Source organism: Xenopus laevis, chromosome 3L, assembly GCF_017654675.1.
Source record: "Xenopus laevis strain J_2021 chromosome 3L, Xenopus_laevis_v10.1, whole genome shotgun sequence".
Lineage (NCBI taxonomy): Eukaryota > Metazoa > Chordata > Amphibia > Anura > Pipidae > Xenopus > Xenopus laevis.
The window spans coordinates 158,285,506-158,300,840 of record NC_054375.1 but is presented as its reverse complement, the minus strand read 5'-3'; the positions used below and the strand labels follow the sequence as shown (position 1 = coordinate 158,300,840).

Genomic DNA, 15,335 nt, shown 5'->3' with positions numbered 1-15,335 from the left:
TTTTATATTTATACCTCCTGATGGATATATTTCCTTCCCACATTACAGTTTCTAACATTACACCCTCCTAGTCATCCATTTATTTAGAGCTGCTCTGATCTCCTGGTTCCTAAAACTGTATATGATGGGGTTGAGTAATGGTGTGCCTACAGTGTATAGCAGAGAAATGACTTTATTCATAGTTATTGATTGCCCACCAATGGGCACCGTGTATTTAGTAATGAGTATCCCGCAATAAGTGCAGACAACAGTGAGGTGGGAGCTGCAGGTGGAGAAGGCCTTTTGTCGCCCAACATTGGAGGAGATCCTGAATATGGCCAGGCCAATGCATATATATGTTGAAATGATAAACCAAAAAGGAAGAAGGATAATGGGAACGGACAATACCATGGTGGTTATTTCCAGAGCAAAACTGTTTTTGCATGAAATTGCAAGAAGAGGAGAAAAATCACAGTAAATATAATCAAGGATGTTGCATCTACAGAACTCCAGCTGAGCGATCTGTAGAACAATAACCAGACAGATCAGGAAGCTTAGAAACCAAGACCAGGCAACTAAATGAACACAAAGTTTGTTGTTCATAATTTTCATATAGCCCAACGGGTTACATATGGCCATGTATCGGTCGTAAGACATTGCAGTGAGCAGGTAGCATTCAGCCCCAGTGGAGGTGCCAGTTGCCAAAAGCTGAGCCAGACAGCTGGTAAGAGACATGCTCTTTCCGTTCTTCAGTAATGTGTCCAGAAGGTTGGGAACAATGCATATAGACAGCAAGATGTCAGAGAAGGAAAGATGACTCAAGAAGAAGTACATGGGGGTCTTGAGGTGTTGGCTTTTCAAGTACAAAGCAATAAGCATGATATTCCCACATAGCGTTGCAATGTGCACCCCAAGAAACAAGCTAAAGAGGAAAATCTTTAAGGTCTGAGGGCCATTGATTCCAAGCAGAAAGAAGTATGTGACTTTTGTCTCATTAGTGTCATTTAGTTTGTTTGAAATGAGGCTGCACATGCTGAAACCTAAATTCTTTTAGAGCTGCCAATAAAATACAATGATCTTTAATTGCCAAGTGCTTTCCTTATTTGTACTCTAGGCTGATCTCTTTGTCATTCTACATGCTCACTCTCAATTCCAGACAAGCAAGCACAACACAGTGGGAAATGGGTCCAGAATATTCTAACCTCTTCTTATGAAATTATCTGTATTGATGAAGGAGGGATGTTAGAGAAACATAAAGAACACATGGACCCTTTAAGAGCATTAGTAATTCATTGTTCCTCCAATACAAACAACTGAAGGTCCCATTCGATTCTTTGTGATAGCTTTGTGGTGTCTTATTTGTAAGATAAGGAAATGTTTCAGCCAGTTATGAATCATAACAAATTGATTTGTTTCCAAGAGAAGCTGCTAAAATGCACATTAGGCTTCACTGATGAATTAAGACCTGAATGATTTCAGTTTAGCAACATAAATTCAAAAGAAACCCTGGCAGTCCTAATAGAACTAACAGACCGTCCTGTTCAAGAACAAACTGGTGGCATCAGGAGTTTATTATGTTCTACTTTTTAGTGGCTAAATGCAGCTCAAATAAAATATGTTCTTGTCCCAGAATTTTGCACTTGATTCTTCTATGGAGCTTACCTGAGATTACACACACACATTGTTTCAGATGAAATATTTCTGTTACTCCTACAGAATTGTAAAGGAAATTTACAGGATAGAGAATCTCATGGCATTGGTGTACCAAGTACTGTAGCTTCTTTAGGCGATGGTCAGATTGTTCCACATAGTAGCCTGATTGATTGTAGAATAATATTTGTTGAATGAAAAAGACAAATAAAATAAGTCATTAGAGTGTTACAGTCATGTGTTTCTGTTGCATCTGATCCTCAAAAATACTAATACTAAAAATTTTCAAAAAAAAAAACCACATAGCAAAATCAAGGATCGGCTACATGTTCTGCATTATGTGGAATAAGGTCCATTCAACATTACGGATTTATATAGTAGTTGTTGGGTCCCTTAAGGACTTTGAATAGAAAGTCACCAGCTGAGACCAATTAGCTGAAGAAAAAAATGAATTGCTAATTATGAACTTATAGACGTTTCAGTTAGTGGCTAATTCTGCACATATCTATATCATTATACATGTTGGGGCACTTATAGTAGGCCATAATAAATTGGGATAACTATAACAAACAAGGGAAAGTTGTGCTCACCACAAATTTTTTAAATTTTTAAAACCATTAGGGGGGGTGCAATGGTTTTAAAATGGTTTTAAAAAAAGTGGTGAGCACAACTTTCCCTTGTTTGTTATAGTTATACAGGAGCAGTGACCAGCTCCATGTTGTAGCTCCCACCCCTCCCAGCTATAGTCAGGTGATCCCACTGGTGTCTAATAAAAGGGCAGCCAAGTTTGGGAGTTTTACTTTGAAAGCAGCAAGTTAAGTTGCAGGTAAAACTTAGTCCCTTTGTAAAATGTATAATGAAGCAATAGAATTCTTAATGAATCAGATAAAATTGAGCATAGGACTGGCCAGATATGGGATGACTTTGACGTAGTTGGTCAACTTAAATATATTGCAATATATGGACAAACAATCCCTGTGTTGTTTAAAGGGTAAGGCATTTTTCAGTAGCAGTAGCACAAAATGTCTCTGTCTTAAATATATTGATAATGGGTTGAGTGCAGAGGACTCTTGTATTTGTCCATAATAAATAAGGATTAGGCAGATGCCTTCAGTGGAGGTTCTGTTTTATTATAGCAATGCGGTGGTGCCAACTTTATAAATGTGTGTGGGGGGTGGAGAGGTTTGGACTCTTATCCTATGGGCACCATGTTGGTGTTCAGGTCATATAATTGGGCCCTTAAAGGCATTCTGTCATGGTTATTGATGATGTCATTTTTATTTCTAAATGACACTGTTGACACTGCAAATAATTCACTGTACAATATAAAATGTCATTCCTGAAGCAGCAAGTGTATTTAGTTGTAATATTGGTGTGTAGGTGCATCTCAGGTCATTTTGCCTGGTCATGTGATTTCAGAAAGAGCTGAGACTTTAGGATGAAACTGCTTTCTTGTCAGAAGCTCCCGATGCCCATAGCTAACACGTGGGTAGCGGAGTGTCGCCAGCGCGATAACGTCACACAGACTGGCGCCAAATTCAAAATAAAAGGATGCCCAGGATGCCAGTTCAATGCCCGAGTATAGGCTCTGTTTTCTAGCATTCCTGGTTGTTATATTATTGCTGATTTACTGATTCCTGGACTTTGACCATGCCTGAACGTTGATATTGATACATTCTGCCTGCCTTTTGACTCCTGCCTGGATTTCTACTTCATTTCATTACTGAACCCTTGCCTGTACCTTGAACTTGAACTTTAAACCTGAACCTTCCTCCTTGGTCCTGACTACTCCCTCTGGGAGCCGATAGGTCCCTCACATTATACTCGGGCCATGGACCCCACTGAGGAAGCTGCGCCTGATGTCGGAAGAGCACTCCGGGGATTAGAGTCCTGCATGGAAGATTGTGAAGCTCAGCAGTTCCGCATTGGACAAGTACTTGATACTCTTCTATCCCGTATGCCTCCTGTGTCTCCCGTTGCCAGTAGTCCTCACGCAGCTGGTAATTCTCCTACAGCGGCCTCATCGACTGGTGAACCCCGTATTCCTCCACCACCTCGCTACAATGGGGATCCTCAAGCCTGCAGAGGTTTTGTGATGCAATGCTTCATCCAGTTTGAGTTTCAACCCTCTTAGTTCTCCAGTGAACGAGCCAAGGTGGGGTATGTGATGTCTCGCTTGGAGGGAAAACCGCTAGAGTGGGCAACACCTCTTTGGGAGAAAGACTTCCTCTGACCTTTGATGTTAAGGCTTTCTTCCAAGCCTTCTGCACTGTATTTGATGCTCCTGGTCGGGTCGCTAACACCTCTTCCCGACTTCTACAGATTCGGCAAGGCAACCGCAGCATCATTGAGTACGCCATTGACTTCAGAACCTTGATGGCTGAAACTACCTGGAACAACGATGCATACACTGCGGGGGTTCTATCAGGGCTTGTCTTCCAATCTCAAAAACAACTTGGTCTACAGAGTTCGGCCTGAATTGTTGGACGATCTAATTGCTCTCGCCGTCAAGGTGGATACACGGCTCAAGGAACATCAACCTGACAGGGAGCGCAGTAAGAGACTTTAGCTACTTTTTACTTCATGCGTCCAAAGACCCCTGTTGCTTTCGTCCTCCCAACAGCTGTCTGTTATTGCCCCTGAGGGAGGAACCCATGCAGTTTGGAAGGGCTCGTCTCCCTGAGCAGGAAAGACTTCGGAGGCACTTGGCAGGTCTGTGTCTGTACTGTGGTGGCCAAACTGATTTTGCCAATTCCTGCCCTGTGAAGCCAAAGGGTTTTCTTCAAGGTAAACCTGGGATGACACATGTGGGTGGCATTATGCCTAAAACCCAAAAGAACTCTCACAGGTTTCTTCTGCTGTAACAGATTCGCCAGGCCACTAAGAGAATTGTCGGCTCTGCCTTTTTTGATTCTGGGGCTGCCGGGAATTTCATGGACGCTCTTTTTGCCAAATATATGGATGTTCTTCTGTATCCATTGACTACCCCCCTACGGGTTACAGCAATTGATGACAGACCTCTAACGTCTGAGATAATCTCCATGACTACGGGCGAATTGCCTGTGCAGGTTGGGACTTTGCATAAAGAAAAATTGTCGTTCCTGATTATTTCCTGCCCCTCCGTTCCTGTTGTATTGGGATTACCCTAGCTACGCCTACATAACCCTTCCATTGATTGGTCTTCAGGGCAGATCTCTCGTTGGAGTCCATTTTGTCAAGAACATTGTCTATCCACTACTCCCCTCCACCGGATGACTACCTCTTAGACAGATATGCAAGCCCTGCTGTCTTTCTACAAGGAATTCTCAGATGTCTTTTTTAAAAAGTCTGCAGAATTCCTCCCTCCTCATCGTTACTACGACTGCCCCGTCGATCTCCTTCCTGGAACCATGCCCCCTAGAGGTTGCACCTATCCCCTTGCTCCTGCAGAAACCTCTGCCATGAAAGACTATATCCAAGAAAATCTCCAGCAAGGATTTATTCGTCCCTCTACCTCTCCGGCAGGGGCTGGCTTTTTCTTCGTGGAGAAGAAAGACAATGGTCTGCGTCCCTGCATTGATTACCGTATTAAAAAAATACAGTAAAAAACGATATCCTTTGCCTCTGATCACTGAACTATTTGAACAACTGAAAGGGGCTAAGTTCTTCACTTAGTGGGATCTACGCGGGGCATACAACCTCATCCGCATTTGTGAAGGGGATGAGTGGAAGACGGCATTCAACACTCGGGATGGGCACTACAAATGCCTTGTGATGCTCTTTGGTCTCTGCAATGCCCCTGCCGTCTTCCATAAGTTCGTGAACGATATCTTTCGGGACTTCTTGGGGAGATTCGTGGTCGTGCACCTTGATGACATCTTAATCTTCTCCAAAGACATGGAAAGTCATCGCTCCCAGGTGAAGGAGGTATTCTCTCGTCTGAGGAAGAACTCTCTCTTTGCCAAGATAGAGAAATGTGTCTTTGAAGTGTCCAAGATCCCTTTTCTCGGCTATATCATCTCCCTGAATGGTTTTGAGATGGATCCTGCCAAAGTCTCCAGGAGTGGCCCCTTCCTTTGAGCACCAAGGCTATACAAAGATTTATTGGGTTTTCGAATTACTACCGACAGTTCATCAAAGGGTCCTCCTCCTGCATTGCTCCCATCCTTACTCCTTATCTGTAAAGGGGGTAAACCTAACTCATGGCCTCCTTCAGCTATAGAAGCATTCCAGTCCCTGAAGGATGCTTTCACCTCCGCATCTGTCCTCCGACATCCTGATCCCGTGTTGCCCTTTTTTATCGAGGTGGAGGCTTCCAAGGTTGGAGCCGGTGCTATCCTTTCCCAAAGACATTCTGCTGATTGGAAATTACATCCATGTACATACTTCTCCAAAAAATTCTCTAGGCGGAGCAGAATTATGATGTTGGGAATAGTGAACTTCTGGCAGCAAAGCTAGCTCTCCTAGAATGGTCCTCGATCCCGGTCACTATTTACACTGACCATAAAAACGTATTCAAACCCTTAAAAGACTGAATCCCTGAAGGCAAGATGGGCCCTCTTCTTTTCCAGATTCAACTTTGTCTTGACCTACCGTCCTGGTTCCAAGAATGGGAAAGTGGATGCACTATCCCGCAGCTTCACTCGAGTGGACCGTTTCCCTGTAAATCAAGATCCTATTATACCTCACCCCAAGATTATTGCTTCCCTTTTTCCTCAGTTTGACGAGCAAATCCTGTCTGGTCAGTCGTATGCTCCTGCTGATACACCTATTGGGATGGCGTTTGTACCCTCTGAGCTTCGTCTGCCCATCTTACAACAGACTAATTTTTCTAAGCAGGCTGGACACCCCGGTCCAGAAAAGACTGTAGAACTACAACAATGCCTAGTCTGGTGGCCAACAGTTCACAAAGATGTCAAGGACTTTGTCTTTGCTTGCACGATTTGTGCCACTTCCAAGGCTAGCCATACTCGACCCAGCTGTCTTTTACAACCTCTACCCATTCCCTCTCATCCATGGACTTTATTGTAGAGCTTCCACCCTCTAAAGGGAACACTGTCATTTGGGTAGTTATAGATCACTTCAGCAAAATGGCACACTTCATTCTGGCTGAGATAGTCTCTGACAGGGGATCTCAATTCACAGCTAAGTTCTGGCATTCCTTATGTAAAGACTTGGGTATCACCCTTCAGTTCTCTTCTGCCTACCATCCCCAAACAAATGGGACAGCTGAGCGGATGAATCAAGCCCTCCGAACTTCAGAATTTAGTTATAAATATTATATTTTATATCTAAGCAGCCCCGGGTGCTTTAGACTGTATCAAAAAACTCATAGATAGCAATATATGGGGAGAGCAAACCACATCAAGCAAGTTGTTTGAACCATTATATTATATGCTCACCACCATATTAGTACCGCTATTATTTCGTAATCTATGGCTCTCAGTTGTACGTCCTAATATGCATCTAGGCAGCCGCCCATTGCATCAAAATGTCATACACATTCACGTCTCGCTTCCACGTAGTGTGTGAGGAACATTATTTAGAATTGGATCAAAATTTGAACGCTAAATTGAAGAAAGAGGAAGATTTAATTGTACCCCGTACAAAAAAAAAAAAAGTGAAAAAGTTTGATAGAGATAGGAGAGATTATGATGAGGGGAACGTATATCCAAGAAGACAGCAGAAATATTTTCAACGTAGGGGCCCTAGGTCCATCCTCAGCAAAAGCATGTGTAACGGTCGGCACCCAACACCAGAACAAATGCCAAGCACCCTGGTCTCGGCTCGTGCTTCACCTGTAGTGTGACCGCCTTTTGCCTCGGGAGGAGCCCTCAGCTACTTGGATGCCACCAGGTCTTAAATGAGAGGTGCAAGGCGAGAGGTTCTGGATAGGCAGAGGGGCACGACTGTAAAGCAAAGTCTTTGGGCAGAAGGTCGTAGCACAAGGCGTTAGGCAATAGAGTAGTCAGATCAGGCCGGGGCAGGCAGAGAATAAACGGGATTGGTTACCTCTAAATCAACATGTAGTTATGAAAAATACACCGGCACACAAGGATATTGCTGGCAGGGCAAAGCCCTTGCCATTTATTGCATGCTGCAACATTTCGGGGAGGACCCCTTTGTCAAACATACAGATCAGTTGTGCAAAAGTATTTAAAACATTATCAATTAACAACTAAGTGAGAATACGGAGGTGCAGATAATTGGTTAATTAAAAATATCCATATTGTGAAGTCCAGTTGGTATCCATCTAAAGACCTTGGCAACCAAAGTGAAATATTCATTTATAAATGTCCATATATAAATAATGTATAAAAAAAATTCAGTTCCAATAAAAAACCAAGAAGGTATCAAAATTTATCAACAGTATGTACTTCCTTAAAGGAAAATTATACCCCCCAAATGAACACTTAAGCAATAGATAGCTTATATAATATTAAGTGGCAAATTAAAGAATCTTATCAAACTTGAATATATATTTAAGAAAATTTTTCCTTGAGCCACCATTTCGTCTGTGTGCTGCCTCAGAGATCACCTGACCAGAAATACAGCAGCTCTTACTGTAACAGGAAGAGATCAGCTGACCAGAAATACTGCAGCTCTAACTGTAACAGGAAGAGATCACCTGACCAGAAATACTTCAGCTCTAACTGTAACAGGAAGAGATCACCTGACCAGAAATACTGCAGCTCTAACTGTAACAGGAAGAGATCACCTGACCAGAAATACTGCAGCTCTAACTGTAACAGGAAGAGATCACCTGACCAAAAATACTACAACTCTAACTGTAACAGGAAGAGATCACCTGACCAGAAATACTGCAGCTCTAACTGTAACAGGAAGAGATCACCTGACCAGAAATACTGCAGCTCTAACTGTAACAGGAAGAGATCACCTGACCAGAAATACTGCAGCTCTAACTGTAACAGGAAGAGATCACCTGACCAGAAATACTGCAGCTCTAACTGTAACAGGAAGAGATCACCTGATCAAAAATACTACAACTCTAACTGTAACAGGAAGAGATCACCTGACCAGAAATACTGCAGCTCTAACTGTAACAGGAAGAGATCACCTGACCAGAAATACTGCAGCTCTTACTGTAACAGGAAGAGATCACCTGACCAGAAATACTGCAGCTCTAACTGTAACAGGAAGAGATCACCTGACCAGAAATACTGCAGCTCTAACTGTAACAGGAAGAGATCACCTGACCAGAAATACTGCAGCTCTAACTGTAACAGGAAGAGATCACCTGACCAAAAATACTACAACTCTAACTGTAACAGGAAGAAGTGTTGAAGCAAAAGACCGAACTCTGTCTGTTAATTGGCTCATGTGACCTAACAAGTATGGTTTGTTGGTATGTTTGTCTGCACAGTGAATCGTATGATCCCAGGGGGCGGCCCTTATATTTTAAAATGGCAATTTTCTATTTATGATTACACAATGGCACATACTACTAGAAAAGTATATTATTATGAAAATGGTTCATTTACATGAAGCAGGTTTTACACATGAGTTGTTTTATGCAATATCTTTTTATAGAGAGCTACATTGTTTGGGAGGTATAGGTTTCCTTTAAGAGAACAACCTAAAAATCATAATAAACAGAGTAACAATCATTTGCAACAAAGTTGCTATCTTACCCTATACAGGCAATTGGGGAATATCTGTCCCTGAAGCAATTATAACATGCAGATTAATTAGAAAAAAGGGAAGAATTCAGACATTAAACCGCCAATATAATTACAGAAAGCATGTTAACTCAGTACCAGGTCTGATGGTCACCTTTTGTAGGATCTGCCATCTGAGTTGTGATAATTGGTGCCCGTATGTAAAAAAATGTTTAGTCAATAAGGATTCCACTTTTACTTTATCACTTTTTTTTGCCTTTTTTTATGGGTGCCTGAGTGGATGGAGGCAAAGGATGGTAATTACAAAAGGTAGACTTAGGCTCATTAAGTCTCACCTTAAAGGAAAACTATACCCCCAAACAATGTAGGTCTCTATAAAAAGATATTGCACCTCATATGTAAAACCTGCTTCATGTAAATAAACCATTTTCATAATAATATACTTTTCTAGTAGTATGTGCCATTGGGTAATTATAAATAGAAAATTGCCATTTTAAAAAGATAAGGGCCGCCCCCTGGGATCATAGGATTCACTGTACTCACAAACATACCAATAAACCATACATGTTAGATCACATGAGCTATTTTGCTTCAACACTTCTTCCTGTTACAGTTAGAGTTGCAGTATTTCTGGTCAGGTGATCTCTTCCTGTTACAGTTAGAGCTGCAGTATTTCTGGTCAGGTATCTCTTCCTGTTACAGTTAGAGCTGCAGTATTTCTGGTCAGGTGATCTCTTCCTGTTACAGTTAGAGTTGCAGTATTTCTGGTCAGGTGATCTCTTCCTGTTACAGTTAGAGCTGCCGTATTTCTGGTCAGGTGATCTCTTCCTGTTACAGTTAGAGTTGAAGTATTTTTGGTCAGGTGATCTCTTCCTGTTACAGTTAGAGCTGCAGGATTTCTGGTCAGGTGATCTCTTCCTGTTACAGTTAGAGCTGCAGTATTTCTGGTCAGGTGATCTCTTCCTGTTACAGTTAGAGCTGCAGTATTTCTGGTCAGGTGATCTCTTCCTGTTACAAGTAGAGCTGCAGTATTTCTGGTCAGGTGATCTCTTCCTGTTACAGTTAGAGCTGCAGTATTTCTGGTCAGGTGATCTCTTCCTGTTACAGTTAGAGTTGCAGTATTTCTGGTCAGGTGATCTCTTCCTGTTACAGATAGAGCTGCAGTATTTCTGGTCAGGTGATCTCTTCCTGTTACAGTTAGAGCGGCAGTATTTCTGGTCAGGTGATCTCTTCCTGTTACAGTTAGAACTGCAGTATTTCTGGTCAGGTGATCTCTTCCTGTTACAGTTAGAGTTGAAGTATTTCTGGTCAGGTGATCTCTTTCTGTTACAGTTAGAGTTGCAGTATTTCTGGTCAGGTGATCTCTGAGGCAGCACAGAGACCATCACAAAATGGTGGCTCAAGGCAAGAGTTGTAAAAGGCAATATTTACTTAAATATATATTCCAGTTTGGTAAGATTCTTTAATATGCCACTTAATATGATATGAACTATCTGTTGCTTAAGTGTTCATTTTGGGGGTATAGTTTTCCTTTAATGGCTCTACCTGTCTGTCGAATGTATACTAACCCTCAAGGGCATTTGGTGCAATAGATCACACCTTCGGTATCGGTAGTAAAAAAGCCATTACTCTTACATTTAGTTCCATGAAGAGGGTGTATTACAAAATTGCCTGGAATAATGGCATTACAAGGGGCACAATTCCATTAATGGTCCAGATTCCCTTAGGCACAGGTGATTTATGTTGAATACATTCTCCTATGTGTCTCCCTCTCTCATAGGACAACAAAGGAGGTAACTTAAACAAATGTCCATATTTTAAATCAGAGCTCAAAATTTTCCAATGTTTAAGGATATTGCCCCAGAATTGGTGTGAAATGAAGTTACAAATGGAATTCTTTGGGACCAATTGATGTTCTTTATTTTTTTTATTATTTAAGGCCTCCTCTCTTCTGATCCTGTCAACTTAATTTTTAGTAGTCATTAAATTAGTCAACTGATATCCAATCCTTTCTCAGCAAACCTATGTATCATTTTGATTCAAAATCATAAAGCTCGGCCATTAGCTGGCTCCTTGGGAGTCACTTAAATAGGCCCTGTGGGTGAAAACTTGTAGGTCTCAAAAGGTTGTTCCTATCAGTGGGTTTACTATACACAGAAGTTACAAAAGTGGACTCCTCAACCTGTATGTTAACATCCAAAAAATGTAATGTATTGGGATTAGCTTCAAATGTAAATTCATGTAAAGGAGAATTTTGGGGGTTTTATGAATTAACTAATTCTTGATTAGCAATTAGCTATTGAATACCTTGATTGGTCACAAGTGATTGGCTATTTTATTTAATTTTTATGAACTTGTATGGATAGATTTGGAGCCCTGGCCGGCCAGTTTTTAAGTCATTAAGTTATTCATAAATTATTGTATAAATATAGATGACTTCAGTTTTCTTATTACAGCTTTTAATTATTTATATTGTTTATTGGTATCTTCAAAGGGGGATTAAAGGTGTCGTAGAGACTGATTGTGAAGAACATTTTCCCTTTAACGCCACATTTCTTTTTGTTTTTCATGTTAGTTGAATATGTTGTAGGGAAAAACGTTTAATATGAAGTGGTGGTGAAGCAATGATCCCTTTATTGGCTGACTAGGATAACTTTCAAAACATTTCAGTTCCCTTTTCAAAGTTCTGACGTATAAATGCAGCATTTTGTACACACACAAAAACTGTGAGAAACTGTGAAAAATACATAAACATCATTTGGATTGGAAGCAAGGACAGACATATGGGTGGGTTAAGAAAATGGGTCCAGAACAGGCAATAGACCTAAACTGTGGAGACAGCAAACTGATACAGTATTTTCAGAAACAGAACTAGAGGGGGGCGGGCCCTAGTGCAGGACGCGCAGCCTGGCCCCCGCCCCCCTCCGTACACCCAGAATTGGCCGGGAATATGCAGCGCACAGACTGCCGGGGGCCCTGAGGGGGTGCGGGCCCTGGCCCGCTCGCACCCTCTGCTCCCCCAGTAGTTCCGCCCCTGAGTATTTTTTTGTTTTAATTTGTACAACGTTCCTGACTCCAGACTATGAAAGGTTTGAATACATTTGTACCTTGGGTTGTAGCTGGGTTGTTTTTAGCCTGGGCCTTAATATGGAACATGGCATAGTGATCAGTCTGGACCATACCAAACATGTCTCCATCTATAGCCAAGTCCTACACTACAACCAGATGAAATCATCACAAAGGGATCAACACTTTGAAACCCTTAGAAAAGACTATTAACAGAGACTACAACCCAAGGATTATAGACCACAACATACATGGAGCCTTAGGGGGAAACGTGGCGTCATTTCAGCACTTTGCCATTTTACTAACGGTAGCTGGCGTAATTTTGCTGGTGTAATTTCGCTAAGGAGATAGACTCTGGTGCAACTTTGTACTCTAATGCCAGGCGAATTTTCGGTCTGGCTAAAGAGTGTTACTACGCAAATTCACTAAGTTTTTGATTTTACTGAACGTTACCTCTATCACCAGACTTGCCTTCGCCACCTCAGACCAGGCGAAGTGCAATAGAGTAGATAGGAGTTCCTCAAAAAATTGTTGAAAAAGTCCCAAAAAACGCTGGCATGTTTTCCTATTTAAAGGGTGATAGACTGAAAAAGATCGTAAATTTTTTTTGGGATACCCTCCTTGCCCCCTACATTTGCTAACATATGGCACCTAAACTATACTATGGGCACATTATAACAACTTTATATGATTTTATTAAGTTTCCCTGGCCTTGTATAGTGTAATGTATTTGCTGCAGCATTTATGCCCATTGTACTTTAACTGCACGCTGTATGCTAATTAGCCAATGCTAGCGTAACTTCGAACTGCTGACCGTAATTTCGCCAGTGTTCGGTACCCTGTGTGCAACTTCGGATCTTCGTGAATTTGCATTGTCCAGGCAAATTTACGCCTGGTGAAGTGTTGCGATGTGCATGAAGCCAGTGCTGGTTAATTTTTGTCGGTCAGGGAATTGGCCCCTTAGAGGCCATCAGGAACCAACTGATAAAATACCAACAAAAACATTTGTAAAAATTTATAATCCACAGCTAAAATCTATCAATAGTCAGAGAGCTGCAAGTGCTACAAAAAGATGAAAAGCTTAGTAACATATTTCCACAACCAGTTCTTCCAGCATTTGGAAAACCCTTAAAACTTGAGGACACTCATAATAAAAAAAATCTTTCAGGGCTCAGCAGCAATGGAACCCACCTATATGTAAGGAAGAGATGCAAGATATTCCCACACATGCTCTCCTCAGATAAAGTGCCAATTCCAGGCACACTAGGGATACAATATCCACTGTCACTAAACTTTCTCATCCACATATGTGGTTTTGCCACAAAGTATACAATAGAAGGCATTTTCATTGGGGAAACTGGAATCTAACTCAGAAAGCTTGCTGTGGTTATCATCTTAAGGTGGCCATACACGGGCTTACAGACCGTGTCGGCAGCTTATTGGCCCGTGTATGGGGCCCCCCGACGGGCTTCACCGATCGAGATCTGACCGAAAGTCGGCCAGATCTCGATCGGATGGGACAAAAAATCCCATCGGATCGCGGCTGCATCTATTCGTTGATGCGGTCCCACGATCCGACTGCCCGTTTAGGCATCGATAGGATCCGACCGTTGGGCCCACGATCGGATCAGCCCGATATTGCCCACCTCAAGGTGGGCATATCGGAGGGAGATCTGCTCATTTGGCGACATTGCCAAACGAGCGTATCTCTCAGTGTATGGGCACCTTAAGTTAGCCAATAAAGTTACCACCTTTTCACCACTTTTGTTATGCTTTATATCAAACAAAGAATAAAGTAAACCAAGTTTCACATTGTTTGACTAGGAATCTTTTTCCTCCCTTTAAGGCGAGTGATGACATTATGTAATTAAGCTCTGTTGTGAATTCCCAGCAGTAAATAGAAATGATATAAAATGGCATTGAATCCTGACAGATCTAGCAATCTTCTTGTGCCTTTAATCTCTGTTCTCACAATGAAAACGTATTCATGTTTCTTAGAGTCAGAGTGGTCATTACCAGCCATGGTTGTATTAACTGGATGGTGGATTTAGCCACATGAGGATCCCAACAAGCAGATATGATGGTAAATTGCTCTGAACTTCAAGACAACTTTCAAGCCAGGGTTCAAGGTTCACCATTTTTAACAATATTCTCGGCATACAGAAAAACCTTTTAGTATCTGGAAGATGTGAGAGAAGCCATGGGAAGATGAGGTTGGGGAAGTGGCATGGAGATATAGTGGCTCCAATAAGAAGGGATGATAAATCCAGGAAAATATGAAGACACAAGTAAAACAAAAAGTTGGAAGGTATCTTAGAAAGAAAAACCATATATGTCTTATATCTTCCAACCCTTGTGCAATTTTAATAGCTTTTTGCTTGTGTGGCTAATAAGGGAATACATAGTTATCAAATAAATTAATTTTCTTAACTGAATTACACACAGAAAACGAATATTAATTTGTTTTTTTGGTAGCACCATCATGTTCTGTGGGGACAACTAGAACACATTGCGAACAGGAATGAATGAAGATTAGAGCTGCTAACAACAAAAAAATATTGAGTAAAAATTGAAGTTTATATGAAAGAAACAGCTACTAAAGGCTCATTGTGTTTCAGCCAAAACAGAGATCAGGAGGAGGAGATCTCTGACAAATCACCAAGACCATTTGTATTTAAGGAGACTTATGTAACATCTTCTGTTCATACAGTACTGTATTTTCTAGACTTTAATGCTTATACCTAATGTAACTTATCCGTCTGTACAGATCACATGCATGTTTAACCAGACGACGGCACAAGAACTGGCTCTCCTTGGATTTGGGAATCTCCATCAAATGAAAGGGCTTCTTTTCTTTCTCTTCTTTCTCATTTATATTGCGACCGTAACTGGGAATCTATTGATCATTGGTTTAATAGCAACCAGTTCCACTCTCCATTCCCCGATGTACTTTTTCATTTGTAACCTCTCTTTATGTGAAATAATATTCACTAGCAATATTGTCCCAAACATGCTGTATGT

General features: G+C 41.4%; 1 protein-coding gene across 1 annotated transcript; it reads right to left on the bottom strand.

Annotated features, from left to right (window-relative positions):
* Window positions 1-57: 57 nt before the first annotated feature.
* Window positions 58-1,011, bottom strand: LOC108710504 (olfactory receptor-like protein I9). Its single transcript, XM_018251639.2, has one exon. The coding sequence runs from the start codon at window positions 1,009-1,011 to the stop codon at window positions 58-60; it is 954 nt and encodes a 317-aa protein (XP_018107128.1).
* Window positions 1,012-15,335: the final 14,324 nt, after the last annotated feature.

Bases quoted from the DNA above. Each gene is read 5' to 3' on its own strand.
- LOC108710504 (XM_018251639.2), bottom strand. From the start codon at position 1,011: ATGTGCAGCCTCATTTCAAACAAACTAAATGACACTAATGAGACAAAA.